The 14148-nt window shown below is 34.2% G+C and overlaps 1 protein-coding gene across 2 annotated transcripts in view; it reads left to right on the forward strand.

Moving 5' to 3' along the window:
- Positions 1-14148, forward strand: part of Irbp (Inverted repeat-binding protein) — a 105133-nt gene that overhangs the window by 69913 nt on the left and 21072 nt on the right. For both annotated transcript variants that reach the window (XM_081735500.1, XM_081735499.1), the window contains exons 6-8: positions 623-813; positions 1941-2022; positions 10239-10316. In XM_081735500.1, the coding sequence (XP_081591626.1) occupies positions 623-813; positions 1941-2022; positions 10239-10316 (351 nt within the window). The remainder of the gene's footprint in view (positions 1-622; positions 814-1940; positions 2023-10238; positions 10317-14148) is intronic.

The following is a 14148-nucleotide window of genomic DNA, read 5'->3' on the forward strand; positions in this document are numbered from 1 at the left end:
CCAAAATGCTGTAGAAGAAATTATCACCACGTATTTTATTGTTGAAAGGATGAAACCATTTGAATTATCTTTGCGATTTGCCGCTCTATTTTGAATTCGATGCTTTCAAAATAGGTCGAATACTTTTTAGTAGTTACTGCGCAAACTATTAGGATCTTTCTTCGTATCAACTCTCTGTATGTGAACTTCTGCTTCTCGGGAACAGCTTGAGTGGTTTGGAGGAGAATTGGCATGAAGGGAATTGGTAGTCTGCCAAATTGGGCTGAGATCGGTACAGACCAAAAGCCGAAACCAAGAAATGTCTCACAAATGACTTAAAGATAATCAGAAAGGATTGGACGAAATTGCGACATATTTCTAGCAATAAGGGAGAAAAAAACGAATTCCTCTAAAAAAGGTAATTGATAGTCATGATGACACACCAAGTAACTAAGTCTGAAGAACACTTTTTTAAGAAAAGCATACATGAAATCTGCCCACGCCTAATCTTTTTTATTTTTATTTATTTATTTTTACCGGTAATAGTCCATGTAAGCCTGAGAATAATACTTCAAATATAAAACTCTTAACTAAGTATTGTAACATCCGTATATATATTTTACGCAATGTAAATCCATTTCAGGAACTTATTGAACGTATGAGAGATGGTGATGATGATGATGAAGATTGCAGACTTCCTTCACCCTCAACTTCTTTCGAAGAGCTGATTGCCCATGTGAATCAAAGAGATCACAAGAAGAGAAGCGTTGGACGGATTCATTTATTTTTAGGTCCAGATTTGAAGATAGCAGTTGGAATTTATAATTTAGTAAGGTAGTGTCCTCTTACATACAGTGACTTTTCCTACAATTGTTAATTATTAGAAAAAAGAGAAAAAAAGAAAAAAGAAAACAAAAAAGTCGACTTGAATACAAATAAAATAAATGTATACTATGTGACCCAAACTATCTCGAAGATTGCATCCTTTCTTGATCTAGTTATGAAACTTTGCTTAGTATACTTTCCTTCAAGTTTGTTGATATTTTTGGATTCTGTCATTCCTTTCAGCACCGAGGCTACATGAGATATATAGATGGTGGACCTACAGCTTCACGAGTTCCAAACCACATGAACTCTTACAGGAAATGGAACAAAAATCTTCCGCATGAAAAGCAGGCGCGCTAAGCATATACATATTTCTTCAAGCTTATAAGTAAATAAAATATGTAAGTGTTAATAGTATTAAGTAATAATATTAATTTCAAATGTTAGAGTTCGTGCAAGAATTTTCGAGTATTACACGGAATTTATATGAATAAACATTTTTTTTTTAAACTTGCCCTGTAATTGTGCTATTTGGTTTATAGATTGCAATTTGTGAGTTGGAAGTGTGATAAATCGAAACTGGAATTTGCTAACGGAGAGATGAAAATTACTTTCACAATAATCGTATTCTATATCTACTTTTCAAATATGTTTTCCAACTAATAATAATTAAAAGATACATATAGTGAATACTTAGGTAGAATGATTTATATTGCTAATATAGATAGTCATATGTTCTTTATAACTTTCTTATTTTCAGCGTGTTTCCTCGAAATTCTTTGTTCGAGGAAAAACGAAAGTATCACTTATCTCGTTCTAGGCGTATAGCGGAAACATTTAATAGTGTAGTAAAAGGTACGCCTCCCGTTTGGGACCGGCGAATGATGCTAACAGGCAGCGTGAAGGTATGCTCAGACTCGATCGCATAGAAGAGGTTAATTGCTTCTTATGTTTCCTCAGAGGCATTGGAACGAATAGAATGAGAAATAAATGCTACCAGTACTGGGGATCGAACCCGGGCAGGTCCTGTTGATCTACCTAGATGTCTTAGCGACTATGCTACCGCAGCTTATATTACGTTCATTGAGTTTTAAAAATGTGTGTTAAATACTGAGTTTTTTTCCTTCTTTCTGTAGAAGAGCGACTGTACCATCTTCAGTACGTCTAGACAAAGCTACGAATGAGGAACTTCAGGTTTCCAGAGAAGTATTCCATAGTGTAAGTATTATATGATAAGATCGAAATGTTTTCGCAATCTTCAAAAAGACTGACATCATTTTGAACGATATCGTATGTGTGTCAGTTAAAGAAGCAAACAGGTGAAAACTTTGAAAAGTGTTTAATAGAGCTTTCGCAGGAACAAGAAAGCTCTCCGTGGGTGGTTTCGGCAATGTCCGAACACTCGTATCCCCTTACTAGTGACATTGTAAGTAAATGTGTATCCACCAACGTTGCCATAGTTTTGGTCTCTGTTATACTCTGATTTATGACTTACACATGTGGGTTTAAGAGGTCACTTTCCTCTCTTTTTCCCCCTTGCCGTGGGTTTAGGATTCCACTTTGCTCTTTTCTCCCCCTCGCCAACGAAAGGTACATGTTCTATTTTGTGTTAATGATAGTAAAAAAAATAAATAAAATAAATAAATAAAAAGATTTTTAAGTACACGACCACATCAATATTTTAATATTTCAGAGTACACCATATTTTTATTGTCTGATATATCTATAGCAAGAAATCAGTGTAATATTCACTATTTAATGCAAATGTCATAATTTATTCTTTCAACTATTAAGGAGAATGAATTCTGTTATTATTTATTTATTTTGCTTATCTCAGCTTTGTTTCGATAAAATTAAGAATATTAATTAAATAATGAGTAAAATATTTGCTTTTAAATGAGTAAAACAAGAAACGGCTTTTTGCAATCGATTTAATGTCCCAAGAATACGTTTTAATCTCCTTCTTGAATTCGCATAGTTTGAAAGTTTTAATTACAGTAAAACGATACTCGTTATGTCATGAAAATGTATATGCTAAGGTGGAGGAATAGGGTTTAAAATGTGTCAAGAATAAGATATTTCGCGACATGTTAGGGAGATGAAACAGTATATAAACTCATTATTAAAAGTAAGTGAACACTTGCTCCAGCATTTTGTGAAATTTCATTCGAGGAAAATTACCTACATGAACTTTTTTATAAGAAGTGACAAATGGAACCCTCGTATATCAGGGTTATTAATTAAATATTTATTTATGAGGTGTCAACGAAATGATTTACGCAACATTACAGAATTTTTGATGATATATAAACAAAATCGATTGAGTTGCTTTTGAGAATATCATCCAATAATAAACTCACTCCTATTAAGAAACTACCCCTTGCGGATTTATTCGGGAGAAATTACTTAACCCTATTATAGGGTTATTAATCAAAGTATTATATATCGCCTGTTTCGCATTTGAAAAAAAAAATCGTCCGAAAAAAAAAAAACACTCCAAAAGTGAACTACCCCTTGCCGATTTTTCAGGATAAATGAGTTATCCCATATTATCATAATGTTACGAATCATGTATTTATGAAACATGAAAAAATCGTTAGAGGCGTTTACGAGAAAATCACAAATTTTTATTTTCATGTTCAGTAAACTACTCGTAGTTTTGGCAGTAGTAAAAAAAATTCGAAAAAAGCCGATAGAGAATCTTATAAAAACCTTAAATTTAAAATTACGTCTCGATACGTTGAACCGTAGTTATGCCTTCTAGGCGACCAAACATATTTTCATTGGGACGAACAAACGTCCAGAACTTCGTTTCGAGGCATGTAGAGGCGATCCAACTTACAAATTCTTTTAAATCTCGATTTTTCCATTATATTACTATACTTTCTTATCTCCTATCGTTGCTCGAAAGTAAAAATAAAATTTTTGGAAAGAAGACAATCGAGACTGTCTTGTCTCATCATCACTAGAAAACTGGTGAACCATTTGAAAAAAAAAAATTGAAACCGCACTTGGCTGGAGCTGGATTTTTCATATCCCTTTCATCATAATGAATATCCTAAGAGGTATTTTTCTCCACATTCAAACTCATCTGTTATTTATCCCATCATCATGAGAAAAACTTATATACTCTTTCAAATGGATTTTGCAATGTAGGTAGCAGTTGACTCGAGTCGGGTTTCTTTCATGTCACTTTCATTAAAGATATATTCTAGGGGGAAAGGGTTAAAAAATAGAATATATTGAAAGCTGCTAAACCCTTCAAAATCAAGTTTTGAAAATAGCACTGGGTCACCTAAGCTTTTATCATTTAATTTTTCTCGTCGGTACTTAAATAGCGTACACACCTCCGGTGTGGGATTCCTGGCGGGAGCTCATCTGCGGATCCCACACTAAGCTGTACATTCATGTTTCATATAGTCTTTCTGCCGAAAGCGACGCTAATCTCAAATCTAACTAATTAACAATTTCTGCAAAATTTTCTGATTTTCATGAAACATGTTTTATGTATGAGTCTGTGCTTGTATGTTGCATTTGAAATTTAAGAACTATTCATATAGCTTGGAATTGAGATCAGTCAAGGATTAGGGTTAAATTTACTCTATTATTTTTTTAAAGCATACTCTCGCTTACTTTATCTCTTCTTCTTCTTGTCATACCCTCTGTTGTATTCATTATAATACAACTTCTGCAGAGCGCACTTAACATTCTTCTTCTTCTTCTCTTCCCTATATTAGCTCGAGCGGCTGGATGGAATTCTCTTCGTTTTACTCTTTCATTTTCAGACTAACTTTCCGTCAACCATGGCTTGAACACAGCACTAGGCATCTTTCTTATCTTTATCGAATAAAGAAGAGAAAGAAGAAAATTTAATACTATAGTAATGTTCTGGTGTCACAAGGAAAATCAGTTAAAGAAAACTAATTAGGACGACCTGTGCTCTGGTATAGAATTTTATAAAAATAATCGATGTAATACGCGTATAATGTAATTATGTAATAAAGTAATTAAATATAATGTAATGAAATGCAAAATATAATTAAAATACATTATTCATAAATTTCTGATCTCATGTTGCCCAGTGGCTTAGGAAAGGGGGGCATAGGGGCCTCTCCCCCCAAAGAGGTCCGGCAATGTACTTTGATGTTTGTAATTTTTTATATATATTTTATGTTTATATATTTTTTGTTTGTAATTCCTCTATATGTACCTATAACAGCACTTGCCCCCTTCCCCCAAACACACATCCTGGCTACGCTATTGATGTTGCCTTATCTATTATGTTAATGAGAAAGTTAGATACTTCTACATTATACATTCAGATATTGTTTGATTAGATTTCAAGAGTATTTTGTATAGATTAAAATCCCATCCTTCTTTCTCAATAGATGTATTCATGTTTATAACTTTAAAAGAATGCACACTCCAAAGTAGGGAAGGGAAAAATAAACATATTAACCAATATTCCTGTATATGGTTCATTCCTCTCCAAAGGAAGAAGAAAGATTTTTCCACTCAAAGTGTCAAATAACAACACAAACCATTCGGAGTTTCTACGCTACTTTTTTTTTTCTTTTTCGCCAAAATCTTTCTCAAGTGACAGAGAAGAATACTCACCCCTCTGGCCGAAAATTGTCAGCTAGCTTGAATTTCTTGGCAACACCGGATTTCGAAAAAAATATCGGTTTCACTACCATGTAATAGGAGGAGAAGGTGAATAGGTCAATTTTCCATACCTCCCCCCAAGGTTTTTAAGACGTTTCTAAAGCTGTACAGTGTAACAAGAATTTTAGGAATGATCCAAAAAATGCGTCATAAGATTGCAATCTTGGCCAATAATTAGCTTTTGGATCAGGGGTCACAACATTTTTGAATGGCCTCTAAATCGAGTTTTCGTTTTTTTTACAGAATAACATCATACTGAGTTAAGTGATAGTTTGGATTTGGTTACACTATATGTAGTTCTCCAGATATAAGGGTACAAGGAAATTTTTTATTAAAATATATTGGATCTTTTGATCCAAAAATTCACAGAATAGTGGAGTGTAGTATGGACCTGTTTAACAAAACTTACAAATGCAAATACACAAGTAAAATATAATTAAGGAGGCACATTTGCAAATATTAGTGCTCCTGTTTGTCATAATTGCAAGATACATATAATTGAGAAAAAGGAAGTGTTTCATTAGTTCTACACTAGTGTTAGGAGGCAAATACCTTTTGTGAACTACACCTAAAATCACCTGCTTTTGAATATATATATATATATATATATACGGTACCGGGTGAGGCATGTAAAACTTTTTTTTTTTTTTTTTTTGAATATCTGGAAAACTACAAATCGGATTTTGAAAAAGTTGTTTGTCTCGAAGGGGGACATCCAATGATACCACGTTCGACCCCTGCCCCCACCCCTCTGGGGCGGGAGGGGGGTCAACTTTGAAATCTTAAATAGGAGCCCCCATTTTTTATTCCATATTCTTATTCTCCGTGAAAAAATACGTAACTTTTGTATTGAACGTTTTTTTCCTTGCGTGATAGATGGCGCTGTAATCGACAAAAATCAAAATGGCTTACAAACATTTGAAAAATGAGGCATTTAAAACTTTTTTTTAAAAATATCTGGAAAACTAAAAATCGGATTTAAAAAAAAAAACTTGTAACAAAAGTTGCTCATCTCGAAGGGGAACATCTAACAATATCACACTCGACCCCTGCCCAACCCCCGGGGGCGGGAGGGGGTCAACTTTGAAATATTAAACGAGAACCTCTATTTTTTAATAAAGGTTCGGATTCTCTAGGAACAAATACGTAACTTTTGTATTGAACAATTTTTTCGTTTCGTGATAGGTGGCGCTGTAATCGACAAAAATTTGTTACGAACAGTTTAAAAATATCCAAGAAATACGCATCAGATTAAGAAAATTAAAGTAGATAGTTTTGATATCTTTGCAAATGCTATCAAATGACACCATAGTTGACTACCCCAACGCTATCTAAGTTATTCTGAAAGGTGGTTATTCTCAAATCTGTAATGAGAAACTGTAATGTTTTAAGCAAAACACTTGATTCTCCAGAACATAATTCATTACTTTGCCCAAATTTTTGGTGTAATTTCTGTTACCGATGTAGGTGAAATTTACTTCAGTTGGACTACGTGGACGTAGTATCTATTAGTTTGTTGCTTTCGGTTTGCTGATTTAATGTGAGTCCCCTTGCCTCTCACTAAGGAGATGCTTGTTTCAGGTAAGTCCCCTTGAGTCTCATCATCGAGGTGTTTGTTTTAGGTGAGCCCCTTGCATCCTACCATTCGGGTGCTTGTTTTGGGGTTGTCTCTTTGCGTCTCACACATCTCCATTGTTTACTGAAACAAACGTTCGAAATGGTCCCTCCTTTTCTGGAATACACATTGCAAGTAGGGATAGGCGCCAGTCGAACTTAAACTCGACTCGAGTTGAATTCGAGTCGAGTCAAAGGTAACTTTCTCGAGTCGAGTTCCAATGCAATATGCAATAAAAAAAATGGGAGTTCCTATTTAAGATTTCAAAGTTGACCCCCTCCCTCCCCCGGATGGTGGGGGCAGGAGGTCGAGCGTGGTATCATTGAATGTCCCCCTTCGAGGCGAACAACTTTTATTACAACTTTTTCAAAATCCGGTTTGTAGTTTTCCAGATATTAAAAAAAAAAGTTTTAAATGTCTCATTTTTCGTGTTTGTAAGCCATTTTCATTTTTGTCGATTACAGCGCCATCTATCACGCAACGAAAAAAATGTTCAATACAAAAGTTACGTATTTTTTCACGGAGAATCAGAATATGCAATAAATAATGGGGGTTCTTATTTAAGATTTCAAAGTTGACCCCTCCCGCCCCAGGGGGTAGGAGCAGGGGGTTGAGTTTGGTATCATTGGATGTCCCCCTTCGAGGCAAACAACTTTAATTCCAACTTTTTAAAATCCGATTTGTAGTTTTCCAGATATTCAAAAAAACAGTTTTAAATGCCTCACCCGGTATATACAGTGAAACCTCCCTTAACGGACATCTCTATAATACGGACAGATTTTTTTGTCCCTGCAAAAATATATGTTCTCTTATGGAACAAAGCCCTCCCTTTTACGGACACTCTCAGATACGGACGCGGACAGTCTTTTTTTCCCAAACGTTTCAATAACCTCTTCATAACGGACAGCAATTGTTCTCGGTTCTGCGATATATCACAGTCTTTTCTCCATAAGTGTATCTCCCATGAGTGAACCATCAAACAGAACAGCTGAACTTGCATTTTTTTTCCCGCAATAAACTGCTTTCTGGCGGAAATCCTAGAAAATTTTGAATAAGCAATAACACTCATGCAGGGTTAGTCGTAAGACTAGGAATTCTATGCGAAAGATCTTCCCTTCCCTAATAAATGTAATCCTTTTCGTCTGGACCTTTCATCTTTACCGGCATTTTCATAGATAACAAAACAAACATTGTTTGTTTTACAATAACATTTTCAACGAACTTTTTACGAACATTTCCTCTCTTACTTTTTCGGAAAAGAAACATTTTTCTTTTACTCATGATACTGGAACAAGTGTGGGTTGGAGTTTTCCCGGCTTCCTTTTTCATTTTCTCTAAAAGGATATTCTTTGTGGTTGGGCCTGGGTCAATAAACATATGCACCCCCAATAGCTTGCTTTTTCATCCATTCTGTCAACGAAGATGCCGCGCCATTACACAAACACACACACACTCACACGTTTCTTCTGCAATCGTACTGAGGATTTTTAGAGGACACTTGCTAATGAGTTTTATTAGCGTTGTAGAGGAAAAAGCATGCCTTTTTCGTTAAACATTGCCCAGCAATAATATGATTTAACAGAAATGAATTTCTCCTTCATCCCTCCCAGTAATTCAAATGTGTACTAAATAAGAGTATTTTCATATTGAATTTTACGTATTTACGCTAATACAAAATGTATTTACTATATATTACAGCATACAATTACCGTTATGAGAAATTAAACTTCTGTAACCTCTCTATAACGGACACCTCTCAGTAACGGACAAAACTTCATGTCCCATTGGTGTCCGCTATTGAGAGGTTTCACTGTATTTAGTTTGTGTGTGTAGAAACGAACTAGTAGATTTAGTTTCAAGACCAATTTACACTGGAGTCTTGAACTATCAACAATATCGTAAAAATAAGTGAGAGGAAATCGACGAGAAACTATATTGTAAAGTATCATACCGGTATTCACATAGTGAAAATAAGAACAAACTGAGAAACTCAGTCAGGATGGACGGCTCGTTGATTGCGAAGCAATACCGCTAACCACTAGAAAGGCCAAGTTTGGAAGCTTGAAGAATTTGGTTAAATGCAGGCTGTGACTAGTTGCATGAATCCTGAGACAATCTCGTTGATTACTTTGTAAGTTGCTTGATGGAAGGGAAAGACTTAAGAGGGAGAAATAAATTGCTTGAAGGAAAGAATAGACTCCAAAATGCGAGAAACAACACATCACTGCACCTAGGACAACGTGCCAATACAAAGGAAGGCAACTTGTAAATGTGTGTGTATGATTCCTTTCGTACTCGTTATCTGAATTCTCAAGTTTTGTCTTATTGTCAAAGCTCACAATTTGTTTTTATCTTTTACCAGGATGTTCGCCGTCTTATTTAACTGGGTTTAAAAGTTTCTATCTGTTCTTAAATTTGTTCTTCTAAATTATTATTTGTACTTTTGTAGAACGTACTATATGTCCGTAATGATGTGTAATTTCTTTATTTATTTGTTAATGCTTAGAAAGACCTGAGACTTCATTTTTTTTTAACATTTCCATGATGTTTATGAAGGCTTATATAAATAGTGGCAAATCTTTAAGAACATGCTCTTTTTCGTCGCACCGACATTACTTTATATTTATTTTCTATTACCTTGTTTAAAATCGAAAGAAATTTTTCAGTTTGATTTTAAAATGCTTTTTGTTTAGCGCAATATTACAAATACGAATACTTTGTAAATAATTTAAATTCTGATGGATGAGGTGTTTATACTCTAATAAGATTAGTTTTATATATATTAGTCCCTGGACAATAGTTTTTTTCTTTTGACGTTACAATTTAAATTAAATTATATTTAAATTGTAATTTAAATGAATGCAAACTCAGTGTAATTACTTCATTTCGGCTTTGTTTAATAATGCTTTGTTATAATTGTGTATGGAATTTTTTTAAATAAATTTTTAGCTTGTTATTTGGTTTAGTACTTATCCGTTGTCTTTTCCACAACTCCTAAAGTATTATGTAGATAGAAATTTAATGTATATAAACTGTGATATTAATTCTCGTAAACGGTACAATATATAAAGAAAAAAATTAAATTCCTTATTTAAATATTCTACAAAGCTAATTATGAACAGATTGATGATATTATTTTCTTTTCTTTTCCTAGGCAACAGGAGAAGTGCTAACATCATCAGACATTAATAAGTATCAAGAGTGGGGTAGAAGAAAAATAATATTTTCAGCTGTAAGTTTTTCTGCAGACATTTCTAATTTATATATATGTATATATTGATAGATAGTTATAGATATATCCTGGATTAACTTCGTGTGTAATTATCATGCTAATCTAAACGATTATACCGTTTTCGTTAAACAAAATTAGTACAGTATTATAAAGAGTATTTTCAAAGTTTTCTCCCATAGCTGAGCGGTCTGTAAGAATGGAAAGTGTCTATCATAGTACCAGGTAGGAGATAACGGATTGCGTACTCATCGTGCAGTTCCATTACTGGCAACGAGTTACATATTCGCATGCAAATATTCTTGTTGCGTGGTCTTATGTTGATGAGATAATTAGAGACCATCGATGTAGCTTTAGGTGAATTGAAGTAATTGGATATGTTTAGCCTCAATTGGTCGACATTAGACTAGATATTCTCTATCTGACAAGCATTAGAGAAAAAGTGGAATTTGACGATACATTTCATTAATTATTCAAGAAATTTAGGATAACGTACAACTTGGTTCAAAGAGAAACGCTTGGAGGAATATGGAAATCTCTAGAAACCTGTAAGATTAGTAAAAAGTTTGTCGTATGGAACCAATAATAAGGTACGAATAGGAAGAACTTTATTAAATTTTCAAAGTTCAGAAAGGTTTGAAACAAGGGTTAGGGGGCATTACTACCATTACTATTCAATTTTACTACAAAATACATTATAATGCAGGTATTGTGATTGGTTAATAAGGTTGAGCAAGTGAATTGATTTAAACATTTAGGGGTAGTTGTAAACGTAAAAATGGAATTAAAAGTAGATTGACGGTGAGAAATGGACAAAATGTACAAAAGCCCCTTATTGGTGCTATACTATCGAGGAAGTTGAAAATCTATAAGAGTGTAGATTCCACCTGCATTAATCTGTGGCTTCGAATGTTAGTCATTAATATAAGATGAACATCAGCTGAGCGTTCACATATGCAAAGGTAAAAATCTCGAAGAAAGTGTTGGAGCAAAAACAGACGAACGCACGGATGAATAGATAAAATTGCGTAACGAAGTACTAGGTACTTGCTAAGGTTTTCTGTTAATTGTATTTGTAAGTTTCAAATTAGCAAAATGTATTGTTTTTTTCTCTTGTTGTTTCGTGGTCAAGTAGTATGAAACATTACAACCAGTGAGATGCCATGGCAATTGTGTTGTGACTAAGGGCATGAATTGAATGCGATACGAACATCCAAGTTCATATTTTTTCGTATTCATTCTAATTGACTTTTCTCCCAATAACACTTTTATTTTGTTATTGATTCTTTCAGAGTTTATTATGAAAAGAAGTTAATAACTAATAATTACTTTAAAATTCGTGCGAAAATATTCCAAAGTGTAAAAATCTAAATGGATATTAACTTTGTACTCCTGCCAACATTGTGTTATATGTGTAGAGAAATAAAAAGATACAATCCCTGCAGCATAGGGAACTGGAGTCCTGAAAGGTAATATTGTTTTTGCAGAAAGGAGCCGCGGTGGCTCAGTGGTAGAACGTTACCTCTGGTGCTTGCGGTCCCGGGTTCGATCTCAGCCCCCGCCAAGTGAACTTTGTGGTGGACAAACACCGTGTGCGTGGGTTTTCTCGGGGTTCTCCCGTTTCCTCCCACTTTCTTCATTCCACCATTTCATTCATCACTCATCATCACCGTCTCCTTTAGCCTAACCGGCATAACCGTGGGACGTAAAACTCAAAGGTTTTATTTCATTTCACTTTTGTTTTTGCATAAAGAATGAAGTAAGTATGCATATTTTATTCAGGATATTAATGTACATATTTGGGCCAGTGATAGAACGCTCGCATCTGATACGAGGATCATTAATTCATTCCTGCCAAGGGAGTTTGTAGTGGACAACATCTTGTCCTCGTTCTGGTGAAGTTCTCTCACATTTTCATTGTACCAATTTTTTCATAATTTATTTTCATTAATCACCCATCTTTAGCCTAAAGAACATAATCGTGTGACGTGAAACTAGATTTTTTTTAATATCATTTCATTTCCTGTTGTGTATATTAGTTACTATTTTACATATAAATTAATAAAACAGCATTTGATAACCCCAAATGGCAACCTAGGTCTAGGGCACGTACATAAAGGTGTATCGCATCACCTATCAATTCAATTGCAAGTTCAAGATGTGCTTCGGCCACTTTGCATTAGCAATTATTTTTGCATGTACTAAAACAATATAACGCGAAGAAAATATAGGCCCAAGCCACACGTCTTTCTCCGAAACGGAGGAGATGTCGGCTATTCCGAGTTCACAAGTGTACATCGGTATAAGGATCCTATATTTGAAAGTATTTCCAATTCATCAGTGCCATATGGGATTGAAGTCAGGATTGTGTATCAAGGGGAAGGGAGACGGTGATGGTGATAATGATAACGATAGAATAGAAAAAGTGTGAGGAAACCGGAGAACCCCCAAGAAAACCCCTGCACAGACTACAAATCTAAGAGGAGGGTTTGTTAAAATAGATGACTGTTTAATAACATGCAAATGTTATTGTATGAATTAATGAAATATCTTTAATCTTTTTAAATCAGTAAAGTTCATATGGTGCTTGCTAATGAGACCAATATTGTATTATTCTATTGGAGATGATACAGGTAATAATTATTCAAGTGTTCTTCATTTAGCAAATGACATAGAGAAGGGAAATAGAATGGAAAATACTAACACCACCATGGTGAGATAATTAATGATACATTTGCTCATCTGAAGTTAAAGAAATTTTTGCGATAAATGAGAAAGCTAATTCACTAATCAAACACTTGAAAAATACAAGAGGTGTTTAAAAATAATATCAATAAACCGATAAAGAAAATAAAAGTAGCATACAATGAGACCAAACTCGCTAGTATTTTTTCGAAAACTGTATGAAATTCGATATGCAGACAAGATATGGTACTGTTAGATTTAGGAAGGTTGTGTAACATCAATATTTAATTAAAAAAAAAAAAAAAAGCATTGTAGGATCATTCCATATGAAGTCACCCAGGCCATGATAACTATCAATTGAGATTTTCATACCACTTGGTACAGATCAGCAAGTTACTAACCGATATAAAGGTTTGCTTCTTTAGCTCTTATAGCTTCAAAGATACAAGTTGTCAAAGTTTCAGAAAAATCACTTGTAAGTATTGTTTACAAGCGCCTGATTGAAGCCACAATATTAAAGGGAAAACGTCATAACTCAGCGAATAATCAATTTTTTATCAAAAATCAACCAAAGTATATAGGTTATAAATAAAACTATTTCATCAACCTTGTGCATCTGGTAGAGCTACTAAAAAAAAAAAAAAAAAAAAAAAAAAAAAAAAAAAAAAAAAAAAAAATCAGATTTTGCTTCAAATTATTATTGAGCAGATCGTTGATAATGTAACAATATTAACAGACAAAAACCATATTCACGAAGAAATTAAATGTCGACTAAAAGCAGGGAATTCGTGTTATTATTCAGTTCAAAATCTCTTGTCGTCGCGAATTCTGTCGAAGAATTTGAAGCTTAAAATATATAAAACGATAATCATGCCTACTGTTCTGTATGGTTGCGAAACATGGTTACTTACTCTGAGGGAAGAACATAGACTGAAAGTATTTGAAAACAAGATTCTGAAACGAATATTCGGACCCAAGAGGAACGGGAATTTGGAATGGCGGAAACTTCATAACGAGGAACTACATAATTTATACGGTTTTCCGAACATTGTTAGGGTCATCAGATCTAGGAGGCTCAGGTGGGCGAGTCATGTAGCCAGAATGGAAGAAAGTAGGAACGCTTTCAGTCTTAACTGGAAAACCAATCGGA

This window comes from Thermobia domestica, chromosome 13 (assembly GCF_964235325.1).
Source record: "Thermobia domestica chromosome 13, izTheDome1.hap1.1, whole genome shotgun sequence".
Lineage (NCBI taxonomy): Eukaryota > Metazoa > Arthropoda > Insecta > Zygentoma > Lepismatidae > Thermobia > Thermobia domestica.